The 21,437-nt window shown below is 38.2% G+C and overlaps 1 protein-coding gene and 1 pseudogene across 1 annotated transcript; one reads left to right on the top strand and one right to left on the bottom strand.

The window, feature by feature from the left end:
* The first annotated feature begins 881 nt into the window (after positions 1 to 881).
* LOC107551301 (rab5 GDP/GTP exchange factor-like) lies at positions 882 to 9,103 on the top strand (annotated as a pseudogene).
* A 3,172-nt stretch (positions 9,104 to 12,275) lies between these two features.
* LOC107551238 (inner ear-specific collagen-like) lies at positions 12,276 to 14,799 on the bottom strand. The gene is made up of 4 exons (XM_016232777.1): positions 14,352 to 14,799; positions 13,429 to 13,518; positions 13,252 to 13,323; positions 12,276 to 13,169 (listed from the first exon to the last, which is right to left on the bottom strand). Exons 1-4 carry the CDS (start codon positions 14,797 to 14,799, stop codon positions 12,286 to 12,288), a joined length of 1,494 nt encoding a protein of 497 aa, XP_016088263.1. The 3' UTR covers positions 12,276 to 12,285.
* Positions 14,800 to 21,437: the final 6,638 nt, after the last annotated feature.

Raw genomic sequence — 21,437 nt, 5'->3', positions numbered from 1 at the left:
TTAATTTGAACATTTGTACTCTCCTGTAACCGTCAGAAGCAAAGCATGCTGGGAACGAGAGATCTGAGTGTGGAGGCATATACAGACAAAACTGGTTTCATAGCGATTTAACACATTAGTCTTTGTATTTCAGTTTGTGCTCAAGTGCTATGTAGGATTTAATCCAATTCAGTAATGATATACACATGGCTGCCCATACTGAAAAAAATGCATATTTTAAAATACGGCTAAAAATATATATATATTTGTTGAAATATATTTATCTACATATATTTTCTACCAGCATATTTTTGGCCTTTTTGTGTGTGTGTGTATATTTTGGAAAATATATTTTAAATATAGAATATTTTTTAAAGCATGCATTTTGACCTCTATATATTTCAGTCCAAGAAAATGCATTTTCTTGCCCCAGAAATATAAGGTTTGAAACTAAATATATTTCCTATTTCAAACATATATTTAATTGAGCTTCCCTGTTTGCAACATATATTTAGCACATATTTCAATTATATTTTGCCCACAAATATGGCCATTTCTTTCTGTTTTGTTGCCAAGACGGCATCATCGTCCACCTTGTCTTCAGCTTATGTTAAAACAGTGCTCCTGGCCACTGCACACATAATCTGCGGGACACACTCAGCCCCAAATGCTGCTCCTGAGAGATGTTCATGATAATGAGTGCTTAACATGTGCTTTGACTTTTATCAGACATGGGAGAGTCATACTAGAAGTGTGGATATTTGGTCAGGACAAGTCTTGTAGTTATTCACCTATAGTTGCAATATAAGGTGGATAATATTGAACAACATATGAGTAGATTGACTTTTATTTTATATCAGACTTTTATTTTGGCGAGCGGCGCGCAGGAAGTGCGTCACACACGCTGGCATCGCTTCCTGTGGTGAAGGGATTTCCGTCAACAACAGATAAATTTGATCAAAACATCAATGACAGGAAACTGGTTTCGTGATCTTTTAAGCTCGTGTGTGTAATATATATCTAGCTAAAGCTGATTTCAGTGTTCACATCTGTTCAGACGAGTCTGACACGTAAGACAGAGCGTTATTGTTATTATTATTATTACCGCTTGTTTATGAACCTGTGTGTTGCTAGTTGTTAGAAGCAATCAAAATCAACAAAAGAGCAATAATATGGAAGAGCTGTGATAAGTCTCAGTTAGCTTAATGCAGTACACAAGAGCTTTTTTATATAATAAATAAAAAGAAAACAAGCAGATAGAATAGAAATAGAATAGAGAGTGCAAGTGTTAGAGGGTCAAGTGTTGCTGTTGTTTTTCTGGTAATGCTCAGCTCTGAAGTATTTAGTTGTGAGTGCAATCCCTAACAGGGTTTCTGAGGGTTTTAAAAAGGTCTTAATTCAACCTTTCACAAATGTAAGACCATAAAAGGGTCTTAAATCGGATCAGAAAGTCTTAAATTCATACAGGCGTGGCTTTAAATGTTGCATGCCCTGCAAAAAAAAAAAAGTTTTCCAGTACAAATATCTATCTTTAGATCAAGATATATTTACTTAAGATGCAAGTCTTGTTTTCTGAGAACATTGAACAAACGTAAGTGAGTTTATGCTTAAAGCAAGAGCAAATATCCATCAGTGGGGAATGAAAGCTTGTTTTCCCTTTGAAATTAAGATGATTTTTCTGAGCCCACTGGAAGATATTTTTGTTTTAGTCATAAACTCACTTCATTTTGATTAACTTGCCTTTTTTCTTTTGTCCTTGTGCTTCTCAAGTAGATCTTGATTTAAGAATCTTTAGACGTCTTGTGCTACAAAACTGAGAACAAACAAAGTTTGATCAGAAGGTGCAATAAAAAGTATTTCCATATTCTAGTGATGCAAAGCTATTTATTCAGCTTTCAGCTGATGCATACATCTCAATTTCAAAAAGCTGACCCTTATGACTGGGTTTGTGCTCCAGTGTCACGTTTGTAATGATGCATCGGCTGGGATTTGTCTGTTTTGGGGTTTGCTTCAGTGCAGGATGAACGCTCAGGGGGTGCGCAGGGGCTTCAGCGTCCAGCAGTCTGACCTGATGTGTAAGAGAGGATGCGGTTTCTACGGTAACGCCGTCTGGCAGGGCCTCTGCTCCAAATGCTGGCGTCAGGAGAACCAGTGCACCCGAGCCAAGCAGATCGAGGACGACAGAGCGCTGGCCGAGAGGTGAGAGACTGGACGATGAATGATGGTTTCACTCTCCTGTGGTCAGCTGCTGTAGTGCTGTGTGTCTGTCAGGCTCCAGAGAGAGGAGGAAGCAGCGTCTGCCAGCAGCCGTGAGGAGGCGCCTTCACGACCAGAATCCTCCAGAACACACAGCGTGCCCATAGTGAAGAGGCTCCGTCTCAGAAAACAGAGAATTTCATCAATTCCAGCACTTGCAGTCATGTGACATGGAGTTTGCACACATGACCATCTCGCTCTTGTTCTCACGCAGATGCAGGCGCTCCAAAGACCGCCGTGAGCCAGAGCGCCTCGCTCAGCCGTGATCACGTGACACAGCACTTCATTGACTTCCTGAAGACCTTCCAGAGACCCGGATATGACATTTTTAAACAGTGCCATGCCTTCGTTGAAAATATTGCACACAAAAAGGTGATGAACAAGTATGCTGATATGTTCCAGCATCCATGCTTTGGAAGCAATAAAGGCCAAATGTTGTACTAGATCACAGTTTGCACAACTATGTCTTATTACCTAAAAGTTTTCTTTCTGCTTGCGCTGTAGGTGGCTGCAGGTGGTGAAGATTTCTCCGACTCGGTGCAGGATTTCTATCAAAACATGTCAGAATACCTACAGAACAACTTAAAAGGTACGACATGCAAACCCACATTGTTTGTTGTTTTCATGTTGTTTTCTGTAAATAATAAATCAGAAAGACCTATTCATTTATTTTATAAGATTTCTTGAACTAACTAAATTGAATGGAATGAATGCATATTCAAAGAATCCAGTAATAAATGTAAAATAAAAAAGTAATCACAGTTTTGAAAATAGATATGATCAGGTCGTATATACAAGATGTCGAATTGCTCATTCATATTTACTGAGAGGAGAAGAGAAACCTGTTTGTGACTTGTGTAAGAAAACAAGTATAAAACATATTTGAATAGAATGTTGCATTTTAAATGATACTTTACTCAGAAAATATATTAAAAGATATTTTCAAGGAAAGTCTCTCCCAGAGGAATTTTAGAATTTTATCACTGATTGTATATTACTTTTATTAGTACTATTCGTTTTTTGTATAGTGATTGTTTCTTAAGAAAATGTTATTTGATTGTAAATGATGCATTGAAATGATATTGTTGCCGTTGCCGTGATTATAGCCATTGTTGCTGATATGCCGTTAAAACATAAATAAATAACTAACTATTGAATTAACTATATAAGGGTTGGCAACCTTTTGCCAGGAAGTGCCATGTTTGACTTTTTAAATATTCGTCATAAAGAATCATTTTCAATTTTTTCCAGTTATTATAGTGCCCCTATTATGGGTTATGAAAGGTTCATATTTTGGCTTGTGATGCTCAGTGGTTGCAGAAAACTGAGCTGCACACTTAGACTATTGTTATGCATGTGCAGGGGATTTTGTCTAAATGAAATACATACACCTCTGTTGCTATTGACACATGCCAGTGATTGTGTCCTCTCAGCATGGCAGTGTTTGTGCCATAGTGTTACAGTGCTTGTCTCATAAAAACAGATAATTTGCCAGGTTTCTGAGTCTGACGGTTGTGTGTGTAACTGTGAGTCAGGCTCTCCAGATGTGATGGAGACGGTGATGGATGAGGTGGAGCGGTATGTGATGGGCCGTCTGTGTAAGCAGCTCTTCTGCCCTGACAACACAGACGATGAGAAGAAAGACCTGGCCGTCCAGAAGAGAATCAGGTGTGCTGAACGAGTCTGTCAAGTCAAGTGAGTTGAAATGTGAAGAATAAAAACGGCATAACACTTTGTGTGTGTGTCTGTGTCCGTGTATGTGTGTGTGTGTGTGTGTGTGTGTGTGTGTGTGTCTGTGTCCGTGTATGTGTGTGTGTGTGTGTCTGTGTCCGTGTATGTGTGTGTGTGTGTGTCTGTGTCCGTGTATGTGTGTGTGTGTGTGTCTGTGTCCGTGTATGTGTGTGTGTGTGTGTCTGTGTCCGTGTATGTGTGTGTGTGTGTGTCTGTGTCCGTGTATGTGTGTGTGTGTGTGTCTGTGTCCGTGTATGTGTGTGTGTGTGTGTCTGTGTCCGTGTATGTGTGTGTGTGTGTGTCTGTGTCCGTGTATGTGTGTGTGTGTGTGTCTGTGTCCGTGTATGTGTGTGTGTGTGTGTCTGTGTCCGTGTATGTGTGTGTGTGTGTGTCTGTGTCCGTGTATGTGTGTGTGTGTGTGTCTGTGTCCGTGTATGTGTGTGTGTGTGTGTCTGTGTGGGTGTGTGGGTGTGTGTGTCCGTGTCCGTGTCCGTGTCCGTGTCCGTGTCCGTGTCTGTGTCTGTGTGTGTGTTTTCAGGGCTTTGCACTGGGTGTCCATTGAGATGCTGTGTGCTCCAGTAGACGAGCAGATCCCTAAAGTATCAGACAGTGTGGAGAGAGCCATAACAGGTACAGACACATCTGTGCGGCATTATACACTCACAGCTGAGACGAGCAGTGTATAGTGAACTTAGGATAACACTTGCTTCATAAAACAGACAATATTGGTGCTATTATCTGATTTGGTGAGACACATTTGCAGCTGTCATACAATAATCGATATGCACACACATTGCTACATTATTCAAAACATTAAAGCAATAATTCAACTGTGCTGTGCCTTTTTGCTTTGAGATATACACTACCAGTCAAAAGTTTGGGATCAGAATGATTTTTTATGTTTTTTACAGGAGTTTACATTTTTATTCTTTCTTTTTCTTTTAAAGCAATTAAAACTTTTATTCAGCGAGGATGTGTTAAATTGATAAGAAGTGATAGCAAAGATTTATATTGTTAGAAAAGATTTATATTTTGAATAAATGCTGTACTTTTTAACTTTTTATTCATCAAAGAATCCTGAAAAAAGTATCGCAGTTTCCAAAACATATTGTGCAGCACAATATTGATAACTCTAATAATAAATCAGCATATTAGAATGATTTCTGAAGATCATGTGACGCTTTATACTGGAGTAATGATGATGGAAATTCAGCTGCGCATCACAGAAATAAATTATATTTTAAAGGATATTCAAATAGAAACCATTATTTTATATTGTAATAACATTTTGCAAGATTACTGTTTTTTTCTGTATTTTTGATCAAATAAATGCATCCTTGATGAGCAGAAGAGACTTCTTTAGAAACATTCACTTCCATAATTTGTCGTTTCTGAGTAAAACTAAACACTTAATGTCTTTTAAGAGGTAGAGAAATGCATTACGCTTTGATACCAGTTTATGAAATCAAGCATTTTGTTGTTAAAAGATCCTCACTGATGAATCATGCATCATATAAATGTTTTTTTTAATAGACCTGATTGACTTGGACTCTAAAAAGGTTCCCAAGGAGAAGTTGGCGTGTGTCACCAGGTGTAGTAAACACATCATGACTGCCGTCCAGGGCAGTAAGAAAGCCGCCGCCTCGGCTGATGACTTTCTGCCCACTCTCGTCTACATCGTGCTGAAGGCCAACCCACCTCGATTGCACTCCAACATCCAGTACATCACCCGCTTCTGCAACCCCAGCCGCCTCATGAGCGGAGAGGACGGCTATTACTTCACCAACCTGGTAAGGATTCACTTTCACCTCATGCTTTCGGTGTGGTATTAGCAAAGACCCAAAGTACTTTCAGATTTGGTGGTTACTATATGATTTACAGGAGCCTGGATTAAATCCACAGCACTCCATGTCAGTCATCTCAGTCATACCTATGTCAGTCATTACTAGTATACTAGTACTCTTAGTGATGTGCGGAAACATCTAGGTGTTAAACTTCAGTTTGTGTCATCCTGCAAGCATTTGTGCTCCAGACATAAATGATTCCTCAGATCATGTGTTTTTGAGGTGAAGTGTGCTGGTATTTTAGTAAGTGATCAGACGCACCATTTTCACCTGCTAGACAGGTAAAAAAATCCCACAGGTGAACATTTACAGAGGGACCCGAGCCACATTTACAGACCAGAAGAGCAAAGAGATGTCATGCAAGACAAGAAAAAAACACTCTAGAGCGTTAAGTATAGTCTTCAGAAACAAAATCGACTTTATCTGTTTCTATGCGGTGCATACAAGACTTTTTATGCACTTAAGTTGTGCAGTTCTTCATAGGGTGCACCAGATTTATTTTGTGACTTCTTGCTTGTTTTATTTCGGGGCACCAGCTAAGGACTATCACTCTAACTGCAAAGAACAATCAAGGAGGATTGTTGAATATATAAAAATGATGTTAAATGGAGGAAGTTTGTCAGCTGACCAGTTTGGAGGATTTGTGAGATGCCTCTATTACCAAGAAGACACACATGTGATATGTATTATTATTTTTATTTTTTTTTACAAAAAGATAGACAAATAACTAACACAACTACTAAAAGAATTTTCCGGAAACTTTTATCTCAAGAAAATAGTTGCTTATAGACTTTATGCGTCAGAGAAACAAGTGTTGTGTTTGAACTTCTGTTTTCGCGGTAGCTCTGTATATTTCTATTAGCCAGTTAAGTGGATTTACTTATTGTAGAGTTAACAAAAGATATCTTGTGCATTTTTAAGTTTGAAGCCGATGTCATGACAAATGTCCGTAGATCGGGAAGATTTTAAAATAAGTGGTTCATTCGTAAATTCATACTTTCACGCTATAGAAATACAATCTAGGAGACTAAATGAATAAATGTAATGTAGGATCTTGATTGGCTCTTTAATTCAATTCAGGTTTATTTGTATAGCGCTTTTCACGATACAAATCGTTGCAAAGCAACTTTACAGAAAATTACGTTTCTACAATATTTAGTAGTAGCTTATCAAGCTATTGTCAGTTAATGTACATATGGCAGAAATGTACGGAAAAATCAATTAAAGACATAATCTAACAGACGATGAACACTATTAACAGCAATTATTATATGGTTCTATTATATATTTCTAATAATATTACCAAGGGGCAACATGTATATCGAAAATAGCAGAGGACCTTGGACAGATCCTTGTGGCACTCCATACTTTACTGGTGATAATTGAGATGATTCCCCGTTTAAAAAAATAAAGTGGTAGCAATCGGACAGGTAGGATCTAGACCATCTTAAAGCCTGCCCTTGAATACCTGTATAGTTTTGTAATCGATCTATGAGTATGTCATGATCTATAGTGTCGAACGCAGCACTAAGGCTGCTCTTTAATCAGGCCGCTCATCTCTGAACTCCTTCCGGTTGCAGTGCTGCTCCGTGGCGTTCATCGAGAAGCTTGATGGGCAGTCGCTGAACCTGAGTCATGAAGACTTTGAGCTCTACATGTCCGGTGCATCGTCTCCGCCGGGTCCCAAAGCCGCTTCATCCGGCTTTAGAGAGGAGCGCTGCATGGCAGAACCACAGCTGGAGCCGAGGAGAGCCGAGGAGACGCGGCCTCTGGAAACAGACCTCATCGAATGGAGCGAAGGCCAGGAGCTCTCAGTGCTGGGCATGCTGGAAGGGACTCCTGTACAGACACACATCTCTACAGCATTCACTATTGACTCAGACAACATAGGCGGCGACAGCCTGCCTCCTCCATTACAGCCGCAGAAGTTTGCTGGATAGCTCCTAACTTAACTGGGCACAGACTGCCAACACCTGGCGATTCTCCCCGCATTTCTTCTGTCTGCAGGTCAGTGATGGTCTCTGAATACATTCACACTTCGGTTCTTTATAGGGTGATCAGCGGTCATAGGTTTAGATCTTACTCCAAAATTGAAACAAATATTAAGATGAGAATTTGAATTCTAGTTTTAGGACCATTATGATTTTTTGTGGCAAAAAAAAGCAAAAAACAATACTTGATATTATAATGTATTTATATGTCATCATGGTGGTATTGGCTGCACTGCATTTCATTTGTGTAAATATAAATGTTAAACATTGTATTGCATTACTGAGAATCCAGTGAAAATCACTACTGAGAACCAGAACTACAAAGAAAAAGAGAAATGTTTTATGCTGTTTTGAAAATAATGTTACAATGCCAAAAAAAAAACTGTCATCATTAGTCTCAAAAAATAAGCATTTGATAAGCTATTGATTTTGGGGTGAAATATGGCCTGGGAATGTTTTCATGAGATTCGCTGTGATGTAATAATATAGATTCTCTTCTTGACCTCCTTTCCGTTCATTTTTAATTGGACAAGAAGAGTGTGAATTTAGACAGATGGTGGGTATTAATTATAAATTATTTAAATTTATTGTTTCTTGCACTGATTTTATTGCTTTATGCAACTCACTGAAATATGAGAATACATAACTTATTAGTACACACAATTTATTTCAGTTTTGCCTCAACTTAAGAGTTTCAACTCGGCGTCCTTAAGTTTTCTGGCCACTATTATTGGCATTAGTGGTCTTTTGAATTGAGAATTAAAAATTAGGACAGAACCTGTGTGGGTTGGATTTATATAGCTGCTCTATTAATAGTATAGTTGAGTCACTCAGAATCCGGTGTGAAGTGATCTTTACTCTGGTTATTGTTATGCTAGGATTTGTTAAGGCATGCTGTGATGAACAGTAGTTATGCTACAGATGAGCTTGTGGTTTAATGGACACCAGCGCATTAGTAAACAAGAATTCACTCAGTGTAACAAATTAATCTATTTAAAAATGTATAATCATATATTTATTTTCTTCATATTTAACTTTGAAGAAATGCTGTTACAGTATGAAAGAAAAAATGATTTTATGATTTAGTGAGTTAATTATTTTAAACATACTTTTTGACCTTTTGTCCTATGAAAAATATCGCTTATGCATGCAAAGTTACAGTTTTGCTGTGGTATGTGGTATCCCATTACGAACATATTGTAACCTCATTTAGTTATCTAAATGATCTGGGTATGAAGCCAGAAGTATGCTATTTAAATGGTTATAAATAAAATGATCTACTGAAAGCACTGGTGTTTAATTTGTTTCCACCAAATATTAAAATGAGTTTTGGTAAAAAAAAAAAGTAAAAAAAAGGCTTGGTAAAAACTTGGTAAGTTTAATGTGTGGACTCTTTCTGGTAAATGTACTGCATCTGCTGTTCACACAAGCAGCAGCTTTCCGTCCTCTGTCAAATTATTAAGATACTATTAATACATCAGCACCAAAATACCAAAAATATATAAAAAATAAAAGTCAGTTTTCTTTACTGATTTAAAGAGACATGTCTCCTTTAAGACTTAAATGTAAACAGCCACTCCTATGATTGGGTAGCATTTTTGCGTATGAAATCAGTGTTACAAGTAGGAGTTTTTTTTTTTACTACTACAGCTGCCAAGATTAAATAACCATGAACAGATGTACATTTAGATCTACTCCCATTGCATAACACTTTGCAGCTCTGAGCATTGTAGCCGATCACAGTCATGTCTTTTGAGCACGTAAAAGCAATGATTTTGTCATTGCATCTTAACTTCTGCACTCTCACGAATGCTTTCATCATAACACAGTGCACAATGTAAACCAGAGATTTACTGTCAGTAAACTCGCGCGGTAAAGTGGACATTTTATTTGCTTTCTTTCATTTTGCAGTTTAGAAAAGATGGTTTTCATCCGAGTAACAGGTGATATGAATTTGTCCCACAGCCCAGCATTACCACCTAGTAAGCGTTGCAGAACAGGTTTATTACTGCAAATTGTGATATGTAGTTTCTATTATAGCACGTTGATTATATGTGACCCTGGACCACAAAACCAGTCATAAGTGTACATTTTTTGAGTTTGTCAACATGTGTTAATTTTGTTAGGATAGGACAATATTTGGCTGAGATACAACTATTTGAAAAGCTGGAATCTGAGGGTGCAAAAAAATCTAAATATTGAGAAAATCATCTTTAAAGTTGTTCAAATGAAGTTCTTAGCAATGCATATTACTAATCAAACATTAAGTTTTGATATATTTACGGTAGGAAATTTACAAAATATCTTCATGGAACACGATCTTTACTTAATATCCTAATGATTTTTGGCATAAAAGAGAAATCTATAATGTTGACCCATACAATGTATTGTTGGCTATTGCTACAAATATCCCCCAGCGACTTAACACTGCTTTTGTGCTCCAGGCTCACATATGCGCTAAAAGCTGAATTTCTTTGTTGTACTGGTTTTTCTGCCAGGAGGATGGGTGCTCTTGTAGACACCAGCTACACCTTTAGTAACATAACATACAATCATACTGACCTGTCACTTTCAACAGTCCTGGAGCAATAGAGGTTAGCTTTCAGTGTCGTAGTAGTAAATTGTAAATTGGCGACACAAACGATCTCGATTTACACTGAGTGCAACAATTAAATGTTTTATATCAGGCGAACTGAACACTCCCCAGTTGGTGACTGTGCCTGGACACAGTACATTGTTTTGTAGGGTGTAACACCCAGGCGCTAAAAGCTGAATTTCTTTGTTGTACTGGTTTTTCTGCCAGGATGATGGGTGCTCTTGTAGACACCAGCTACACCTTTAGTAACATAACATACAATCATACTGACCTGTCACTTTCAACAGTCCTGGAGCAATAGAGGTTAGCTTTCAGTGTCGTAGTAGTAAATTGTAAATTGGCGACACAAACGATCTCGATTTACACTGAGTGCAACAATTAAATGTTTTATATCAGGCGAACTGAACACTCCCCAGTTGGTGACTGTGCCTGGACACAGTACATTGTTTTGTAGGGTGTAACACCCAGCTGCATGTAAATGGGAAAGGCCTTATCATAGGATACTACATCATGAAAACACCACTTGGCTGGCACCTGCCTCGTCCTCCAACACACACATAACATCAGGTTGGAAAACAAGATGCTGGGACATATACTATACTGTACCTGCAAAGGCAAAGTGAGAATTCTGGATCTGGACCTGAGGCCTCATAATGTAAGTGGCTACGATATTTAATTTTTATCCCTCTGTTTCAAAAATCAAACGAGCTTCCTCGTTTTGCCTTAAATAGCCCATTAGCCTTTGGAACAGGACTTAAAATTGGGACATATCAAACTTCATTTTTGTCTTTGTGTTCCAAAAAGCTTTGTTTTTAGGTCATTTTTGAGTCTTATAAAGCCATCAGCCAGGTTCCTGATGACGCTGCATTAAAGCAAGATTCAGATTTAAATGTGGTTTTGGTCATACTTTATTTTAAGGTCCAGTTCTCACTATTAACTAATAGTGTTCGAGCCTCCATTAAGGCCAGCAAGCCAAGATCGTTTACCATTAACCATCAGGACCGGATGGGCAGGCGCACTTGTGAAAAGTACTAATAAACAGCCAAAATGCTAGTATTCTTGTTAATAGTGAGAATTGGTCCTTAAAGTGCTACCATAATTTTGTTTGCAGACATTGTACATGTTCACTTTGTTGTGAGGAAAGTGGAGCATTAATCAAAGTGATATTTTTTGCTTGATTTTATTACTTTAGTGCTCAGAAACCCATCAACCCAAAGCCTACATTGTGGTTTGTATTTCATACAATACATAACATATGATTTGATGATTTATGTTTGTTCTGTTGACCTTATGAGTAATGAACTGTTTATGGAATGATGCCTCTTTGAAAAATAATGTGTTGAGTGGAAAATTCAATATACCTGTCTATATGTCGTAGAGGCTCATTGATATGTAACCAATCAGCAAGAAGCTTAAATGGCACATGACGAAAACATTGTCAGAATGATTCAAATCACACTTTTTTTTTGTCAAACTGTTTGATATTTGAGTGTTAAATAAAGACTGCATACCAAAAAGCAAAATAATTTTAAAAAGACTTGTCATCTAATTAAAACAATTATTTCCTTTAACTTTATCAGAAAGTTTTAACACGTACTGAATGTTCAAAACAGTCCATAAAAAGAGATGCACAGTGCTCTCACAACACATACCGTGCACTGTATGACAATTTTGTGAATATGTAGTTTCGATGTTTGTTTGTTTTTTTTTGTGTCCAAATTTAACTTTGAAATCAGATTAGCCTATCTGATGTGGTTAACGAAATGGCATACTCATTTTAATACTCATTTAAACGTTACACTTCTGTCTCTCTATGATGAAAACACTACATCTACTGTAATTGGTCATACATTCAAGTTCAGTTCGAGATCTAGCCATGAAGAAGGTGTTAGTCAGGATAGAGCAAGAACCCAGAGAAGGTGCTGTCATCCTCGCTGCTGGAGTAGACACCGTTCCAGTCTCTCAGCGTCTCTACCCACACCTCGTCTCCCACATCCAGCTTCAGGATCACTAGATTGGATGCCTGGTCAATGTCTTGACCCTGTAGGGTGTCTCTCGAACGTACCTTACGCACTCCATTCACCACCAGAGAAGCACGCAGCGGCTTGTTTCTCACCGTGATCTGGTAGGAGAACACGTAAACTCCTGAGTAGGTGCAGTTGAATTTGCTCGTGACTACGTCATAATGGTTTTCTCCATTGTAGAAGACCTTGTCGAAGCGAACTGGAAATCCAGATGGGGGAAAAGACTTGCTTGGATATAAGCCGACGCTGAAAGCAGACCGTGCTCTCGATCCACTTTGACCCATTGAGCCCTTCAGTCCCCGTAGGCCTCGGTCTCCACGGTTCCCTTGGGGGCCACGGTCACCCTTCATTCCCCTCAGACCTCTCATACTTTTGACTCCTGGCTGTCCCCGTGCTCCTGGCTCGCCCTTTGCTCCAGGAACTCCTGGTTCCCCGCGTTCTCCGGCGATTCCTGGAGTCCCGTGCATGCCGTGTTGCCCAGATGAACCAGGGTCTCCATGCACACCTGGTGGTCCAGGATCACCTAGCTCACCTTTCTGGCCACTGTCACCAAGTAAACCGCACTCTCCTCTATCACCCTTTTCACCCTTTTCACCAGTCATGCCTTGGGGTCCCGGTGGTCCATCTTTGCCTGTCTCTCCCTGATCACCTTTTGACACATTCAAATTTGGATCTCCTTTTTCTCCTTTCGAACCTTTGAATCCTGGCAGTCCAGCTGCACCCTTCTCACCTTTAATACCCAGCTCACCTGTTTAGTACAAATATATTGCATTTATTCATCTTTATTGGGTATACAAATTTGCAGGGACCCAATGGTTAACTGTGTTCACCTTTCATTCCAGCCTTTCCCTGGATGCCTGGAGACCCAGTCAGTCCTATGTTTCCTTGATCACCTTTCTCTCCTGTTGAATACAATACGAAATCTCAAACATGCATGTTATCAGAAAGGTCACATTTTAAAATAACCAGGATAATGTCCATATATAATCTCCTGCTCAAGTATGTACCTTTATCCCCTTTAGATCCTGAAAAGCCCTTTGGCCCTATTGGGCCCGGCATACCTTTGGGTCCAGGTGCTCCTTTTTCTCCAGTTGGGCCTACAATATGGCATTAAACAACATGACAGAAGCCAGGTTTCCCCCCACATACCTACAGTAAATAACACTCTAAGGGCCAGATTTACTAACAACCTGTACCAAAGCAAACCCTCTTTATAATTAAAAGTCTACTGTCCGGATTTACTAAAGACATGCAGTGAAACATTAGCGATGGAAAGGCATGGGCACAGTTACTTTTGCGGCTGACCTTATAGAATACCCATAGAGCAACATAATATATAAACGCACCATGAATAGCAGCCAGCAAAGCCCAATAAATGACTAACACTAATCACAATTGTGGTGACTCAAATGAAACAACCGTTGGATTTCTCAATAAAAAAAACTTCTGTAGATGCCTGACAGAAAGTCAATCTGGTTGGTAATAAGTGAAGATGGTAGTGCTGTTTGTGGAGTTGTTTAATCCTCCTCTACTGAGATCTTGAGAGATTTAATGTCTTTTATCTTCATTACAAGCACCCGATTATCATTGTCTCTGCTTGTTTGCGACCCTACACTAATTTGCAATGTTCTTGGTAGATTGCTTTGGTCAATATGCATATGAGCTCACTGAAACATAACTGAATCAATGATGAATGGAGTTTTGCATTATTGCACACTATTTTCCTGTTCAATACTGTAAAGCTGCTTTGACGCAATCTATATTGTTAAAAGCGCTATATAAATAAAGGTGGCTTGACATGAGCTGATGGCATCTATCAGTAGATCACCCGCAGAACCTTCCACTCCCATCGGTCTCACACTAATTTGCTCTGTTTAGTAAATCTGGCCCTGTTTTATTATTACAGAATGTATGACTTCACTCAGCTGACCTGCCAGTCCTATATCTCCTTTGAAGCCTTGTGGGCCTTTCTCTGGAGGGCAGCACTCACAGAAGTTGAAGTAGCATTCATTGTAGTCTAGTGTGTAATTGTCTTTGGCCGTGGTGGGAGATGCGGTGGTGTCTGTAGGGTAGTCTACATAGCTGTCAGCAGGAACTGTAGTGCTCTCTGTGACGTGCGCAGAGAAGCGCTCTCTGGTTTTGGTGTAGTCCACAATCCGTGCTGTGACTGTAGGCTTGCCGACATATACAGTGGTTTGGACCACCTCTCGGGGGGGTTTCTTGGTGTACTGGTACTTTGGCCTCTGAGTGGGCTTGATGGTGTCACACAGGGTTATAAAACTCAGTGCTATTACAGTTATGAAGAGAGCGCGTTCAAAGATCATCCCCATTTTCTGTCTGTAGAGAAAGAGTGAATAAGAATTTACTGGACCAAACATCACCTTGTAATTCGTTCAACCTTAATGTATAAAAGGTGGCGAAAGAAGGATTTGTTTAATTGCAATTGATCAATGTCAGTCACATTTAACTCTTTCCCCGCCAAACATGGAATTTTCCATGTTTTCACTGTTATACTCTCGGAGGGGCTCTATTACGCTTCTCCTGAATGAGTCTAGAATGTCCCGATCAAAAACACAGACGAGGAAGACACAGAAACGAGTGATCTCATATGTAAGCAGATGCATATGAAATGTAATGCGGCCATCAACACTAACCCGATATAAATGAGAACTGCGTAATGCTACCGAGTGAAATGTGGATCCAGGAAGAGGTAAAGGACTGTGCAAGCTTTGGGAGTGCTGATGGAAGTCATCTACTGCATCTTTGCTTTGATCATCGTACTGAATATGATTCAGATGTAGTATTTGATAAAAATTTGATTTCTCAGCTTTTTGCTTAAAATGTTGCATTTTTACGAAACCTACCCAAGTGTTGATTTTAAAAAGAATGCTTGAAGCTAGAATAAAACTGATTTTTGTTGTTGTTGTTGTTGTTGTTTAAAAGTATAGGATTTCCTCTTTATTTTGGTGTATTGCATGTTCAGATATTCATACAACAAAATATTCCAGGGGCCATGAAATTTTTGTAAAAATCAACAAAAATGCTGGCATTGGCTGGCAACGTTTTTCAAAAACGGGAAAAGAGTTAAATTGCATGCTAAATAAAAACAGTACTGACAAGAAAAAGAGAAAGACACTCAAATCATTGATAAACTTGTGTATAGATCCACATTAGATATGGCAATATATCAACTAACATTAAATGCCATTGTGCTTGTGTCATGGTGTGAACTCAATGACGTGCAAGAACCAATGAAGTTTGATGTTACTGGTTTGTCACCATATTTGATTTTGTCTCTGTATACATGAATTGATCAATGTTTTAATTTATCAGTCTATTCATCATATAAAGTGATTGTATCACTTCAGAAAACATTGATTACACCGCTACAGCCCAGTGGGCACCTTGATATCAATTTGATGTCAAATATTATTCAACACTTGATCAAGATGCTGTAACATCATTTTAAATTCAGTTTGGATGGCAATTTCTTCCAGTGGTAATTGGGTGACAATAGGAAGGTAATCTGACTCTGAAATTGGTTTAATGTATGTGTAGGCCATGTTTGACTTTCAATTTACATCAAATCAATGTCATGACAAGTTTTTGATGTCAGTTATATTTGCATATTTGACTGGTTTTCATCAATTGGTTTCATCAACATCAATTGCCCACTTGAACACAAATTACAAAAACTAACCTTAAAAATGAAAATAAAACAAAAATGTTCCACACGACAAAAACTATTTTTTTCAAGAAGACCCCATTTTAAAGTTCAGTTTTAAAGTTCCCATTTTCAATTCTCATAAATGTGCAATAAACAACATGCAAGTTTGTTTTCACCAAACCCTATCATGTATGCCTTTAGGTCACTTAAAATATACAGTATTAAAAGAGGGCCACGATTCATAGTACAGTACGGCTTTCAGATGTCTGTTAAAGAGCACTTTATCATTTAATCATCAGTTGTGTACAAACATATTTTAAAAAGCAGTTTTACTTGCATTCTAAATCAAAAAGTCTTTATCAAGACCACAAAAGGGGGTAGATAATTTTCCTCTCTGACTGACATAGGCTTCTTATCATTGTTCAAGTCACTCTAGATAGCACACTAAGGGATGGACAGGTGCCAAGCTCACAGCTTTCATCGATATAACACCCCCATATAGACTGATCACTTGAATCAAAACTCCTCACGCTTTCATTCTCGAATAGTTAGTGACGGGTGATGCTGGATTCTAGAGTGTTCGCTGAGACCAGCTGAATATAACAGCCTCAGTCAGGAAATCAGAGTCTCATTCCAATCTGTTTGGTGTCACTCCAAAAAAGCTTTTGTCCGAAAGAGCAGTAATAATCTCAGGAGCTCACTTTAGACTCAGCTGTTTTCTGGAGGGAAATGGCTTATCTAATGAAGCTGCTTTTGAGGTAAAATGAAGGCTACTGGCAGCCAGCGACCATGACGGGCTTAGTTCTGTGTGTGTGTGTGTGTGAGTGTGAGTGTGAATGAGTGTTTGTGAGTGTGTGTGTGTGTGTGTGCGTGAGTGAGTGAGTGTGTGTGTGAGTGTGTGTGTGTTTGTGAATGTGTGCGTGTGTGTGTGTGTGTGAGTGTGAGTGTGAATGAGTGTTTGTGAGTGTGTGTGTGTGTGTGTGCGTGAGTGAGTGAGTGTGTGTGTGAGTGTGTGTGTTTGTGAATGTGTGCATGTGTGTGTGTGTGTGTGTGTGTGTGTGTGTGCGTGAGCGTTTGTGAGTGAGTGAGTGTGTGTATGCGTGTGTGTGTTTGTGAATGAGTGTGCTTGTGAGTGTGTGTGTGTGTGTGTGTGTGTGTGTGTGTGTGATGTGTTAGGGGTCATTCACAGAAACGGCTTCTTAAAACAGAGTGTCTTAAAAAGTGAGGTGCTTATGAGCAAGATGTAGCACAACGGTCAAAGATGTCAGTCTAGCGCATGTTGTTTACATAGGAAAAGCTGTTATAAAGCAGCATAGTGGAACACAAAAATGCATTCTGTGTGAACTGACACTAACCTTAAATACAATGGCTCCAAATAAAGTACACTACCAGCCAAAAGTTTTTAACAGCATGATTTTTTAAATGTTTTTTAAATAATTCTAAGAATTCTCACCAAGCCTGCATTTATTTGATCCAAAATACAGCAAAAACAGTAAAATTGTGAAATATTTTACTATTTAAAATAACTGTTTTCTATTTGAATATATTTCAAAATGTAATTTATTCCTGTGATTTCACAGCTAAATTTTCAGCATCATTACTCCCGTCACATGATCTTCAGAAATCATTCTAATGTGCTGATTTGCTGCTCAAAAAACATTTCTGATTATTATTATGTTGAAAACAGTTGAGTAGAATTTTTTTCAGGTTTCTTTGAAAGTTCAGAAGAACAGCATTTATCTGAAATAGAATTTTTTTGTAACTTTATAAATGTCTTTATCATCACTTTTGGTCAATTTAAAGCATCCTGGATAAACAAAAGTATTAATTTATATAGTCTTTCCTAAAAAAATAGACTGACTCCAAGTTTTTGAATGCTAGAGTGTATAATGTTACAAAAGCTTTTTATTTCAGATAAATGCTGCTCTTTGGATCTTTCTATTCATCAAAGAATCCTGAAATAATGTACTCAACTTATTACGGCTGCATTAATATTTGATATACGTCCTCATAATGTTGAGAGAAATTCTCGGCACGTCCTTATGATGTTATTTGTACTTGATGAATATTCTTATTACATTGAGAGAACAACATTTTCAAAATGTTATTATGATGTTATTTGTACTTGAACATTGTAAGCTTTAAATACCGTTCTAATCACTACAAGAACACTGGAGATTTTAACATTCGTAGAACATTAAAAATATGTTCAAATAACGTTATATTTTGGTTGAAGTTAGTAGAATGTTTTAAGAAACAGTTTGTAACCTTTAAATAACATTATAATCACAAGAAAACTAGACATTGTTCCCACAACTTTTTAGGTCCCTCTTTATATTAGGTGACCTTCACTACTATGTTCTTGCATCAACAAATAAGTACAATGTACTTATTGTGTTCATATTGTATTGCACAACACGTGCTGCTATTGAGGCGGGGTACGGGTGAGGTTAGGGACAGGTTTGGTGGTATGGGGTGGTTAAAGGTGGGTTAAGGTGTAAGGGATGGGTCAACAGTGTAATTATAAATGTAATTACATGCAGGCATTTTTTAAATATAAAAACATGTGCAGTATGTACACAATAAGTGCATCATATCAAATGATTCATTTAAATTAGTGCTGTCAAACAATTAATCGCAATTAATCGCATCCAAAATAAAAGTTTTTGTTTACATAATATATGTATATGTACTGTGTATTATGTATATATATATATATATATACAGTATGTATTTTTTTTTATATTTACGTTATATAAAATATATTTAATATATACACATAGCATATATTTCTTAAATAAATACATGCATGTGTCTGTATTTATATATACATAATAAATAGGCCTATACACATATATTATGTAAACAAAAACTAATTCAATTGTACTAATTTAAATGTAAGTACATAGTAGTTAAGGCCACCTAATATAAAGTACGACCCTTTTTTCAGGGTATCAATGCTAGTGTCATTTATTGCAAAGAAAGAGAACAAAAACACATTCATATAGTTTTTGGAGCTGCTGGACACCTCTCTCTCTCTCATCCTACCCAAGAACCGCTGGAATATATATCAATGAAGCTGAAAAAGGCATAAAGAAAATTCAGCTTGTCTTATGTTTCAGACTGGAGCATAGGCTATAGACTGAGGTTTGCGGAGCACAGCAAGGCCATCTGAAACGTGAGAGGAAGGGCTGCTTTAGGAGGGTCATACTCCACCTTGACCTGCTGGTGTCACTCCACTATTCAAGACAAGCCCAGCTATAGTGCTCACTTTACTCCTGAACATGCAAAGAGAGGCTCTGCTGAACACCGACCCCCCCGTTCCTGAAAAGCCTTATGGGAGCGAGACAGGGTAAAGCATAGGACGCAGAGCCGGTATCACAATACAATCCCAGAGCCCCTGGTGCACTACTCCACAATCAGGAGCAACAGAGCGAGCAGAAATAGACGCTCTTGAGTTATAATGGTCCTTAGATCGAGAGGTTTAAAATTGCTAAAAGTTTTTGTTTACATAATATATGTATATGTACTGTGTATTATGTATATATATATATATATATACAGTATGTATTTTTTTTTATATTTACGTTATATAAAATATATTTAATATATACACATAGCATATATTTCTTAAATAAATACATGCATGTGTCTGTATTTATATATACATAATAAATAGGCCTATACACATATATTATGTAAACAAAAACTAATTCAATTGTACTAATTTAAATGTAAGTACATAGTAGTTAAGGCCACCTAATATAAAGTACGACCCTTTTTTCAGGGTATCAATGCTAGTGTCATTTATTGCAAAGAAAGAGAACAAAAACACATTCATATAGTTTTTGGAGCTGCTGGACACCTCTCTCTCTCTCATCCTACCCAAGAACCGCTGGAATATATATCAATGAAGCTGAAAAAGGCATAAAGAAAATTCAGCTTGTCTTATGTTTCAGACTGGAGCATAGGCTATAGACTGAGGTTTGCGGAGCACAGCAAGGCCATCTGAAACGTGAGAGGAAGGGCTGCTTTAGGAGGGTCATACTCCACCTTGACCTGCTGGTGTCACTCCACTATTCAAGACAAGCCCAGCTATAGTGCTCACTTTACTCCTGAACATGCAAAGAGAGGCTCTGCTGAACACAGACCCCCCCCCCGTTCCTGAAAAGCCTTATGGGAGCGAGACAGGGTAAAGCATAGGACGCAGAGCCGGTATCACAATACAATCCCAGAGCCCCTGGTGCACTACTCCACAATCAGGAGCAACAGAGCGAGCAGAAATAGACGCTCTTGAGTTATAATGGTCCTTAGATCGAGAGGTTTAAAATTGCAAATAAAGAGACGTGCATTCATTTTATCAATGCATCATGTCATGAATGCATCGTATCTGTAAAGCATGCTTGCTCCAGTTTAAGGGGATTTGAGGAGCTTGTCACCTGAGCTGGAGGTGTCTTTGGGAACGGTTGAGGCTGTGCTCTGCTGGTAAGCTTTTAATGGAGAGCACTGTGACCTTGTCAGGAATAGAGAGGCTTTTGGACTATTCACCTTTTGTTTTTTTCCCCCTTCAAATTCCCAAGACAGACTGGAAGGCTTTTTGATTCACAGGGTTATAGAAAATAATGGTTGTGTAAAAAGCAAGGAAAAATAGACAAAAGGTTTGTGCAATAACTGCTCACTGCTTTACCTTAAAAAATATTGCATGTACTCTTTCAATGAATATAAAGTCATGCATAAATTAATAATTATAAAAGTAGGTTTAAAAAAGTTTAACGTCACGCTGCAAAACGAAAAAGTACTTTATCTACCAAAATATTTGAAAAATGATTTGCTTGAAACACATGATAAAATGCATGTACATAAAACATCCAAAACCATGCAAATTATGTTTTTGTCTTGGAAAATGGTATTTGCAATCTCCTTAATTCAGCAAACATTTATTACATTTTTGAAATTTTGCTTAAGGTTCACAAAAGAATTTAGAAATGCACCTAGATTTACCAAAGCAGATGTGACCCGGGAGTACAAAACCAGTCATAAGGGTCAATTTCTTGAAATGTAGATTTATGCATCATCTGAAAGCTGAATAAATAGCTTTCCATTGATGTATGGTTTGTTAGGATCGGACAATATTTATAATTACTATTATTAGGGCCCGAGCACCGATGGTGCGAGTGAAGACAGAGAGAGAGAGAGAGAGAGAGAGTGAAGACAGAGACACACAGAGAGAGAGAGAGAGAGAGAGAGAGAGAGAGAGAGAGACAGAGAGAGCAGCTCTGTCGAAGCCTGGGTCTGTATATCATCAACGGTAGGTTACGAGGAGACACTTTAGGGAGATTCACATTTTGC

The sequence above is a fragment of the Sinocyclocheilus grahami genome, unplaced genomic scaffold (genome assembly GCF_001515645.1).
Source record: "Sinocyclocheilus grahami isolate Dianchi unplaced genomic scaffold, SAMN03320097.WGS_v1.1 scaffold419.1, whole genome shotgun sequence".
NCBI lineage: Eukaryota > Metazoa > Chordata > Actinopteri > Cypriniformes > Cyprinidae > Sinocyclocheilus > Sinocyclocheilus grahami.
Note: the sequence above shows the minus strand (reverse complement) of the source record. Positions and strands in the feature narration are given on the sequence as shown.

Excerpts from the sequence above, each read along its gene's own strand:
- LOC107551238 (XM_016232777.1), bottom strand. The coding sequence starts at position 14,799 with ATGTTTGGTCCAGTAAATTCTTATTCACTCTTTCTCTACAGACAGAAA. Across the intron at positions 13,519-14,351 it reads AGGAGATATAGGACTGGCAG|GCCCAACTGGAGAAAAAGGA; the intron begins GTCAGCTGAGTG and ends GCCATATTGTAG. Across the intron at positions 13,324-13,428 it reads AGGATCTAAAGGGGATAAAG|GAGAGAAAGGTGATCAAGGA; the intron begins GTACATACTTGA and ends TGTATTCAACAG.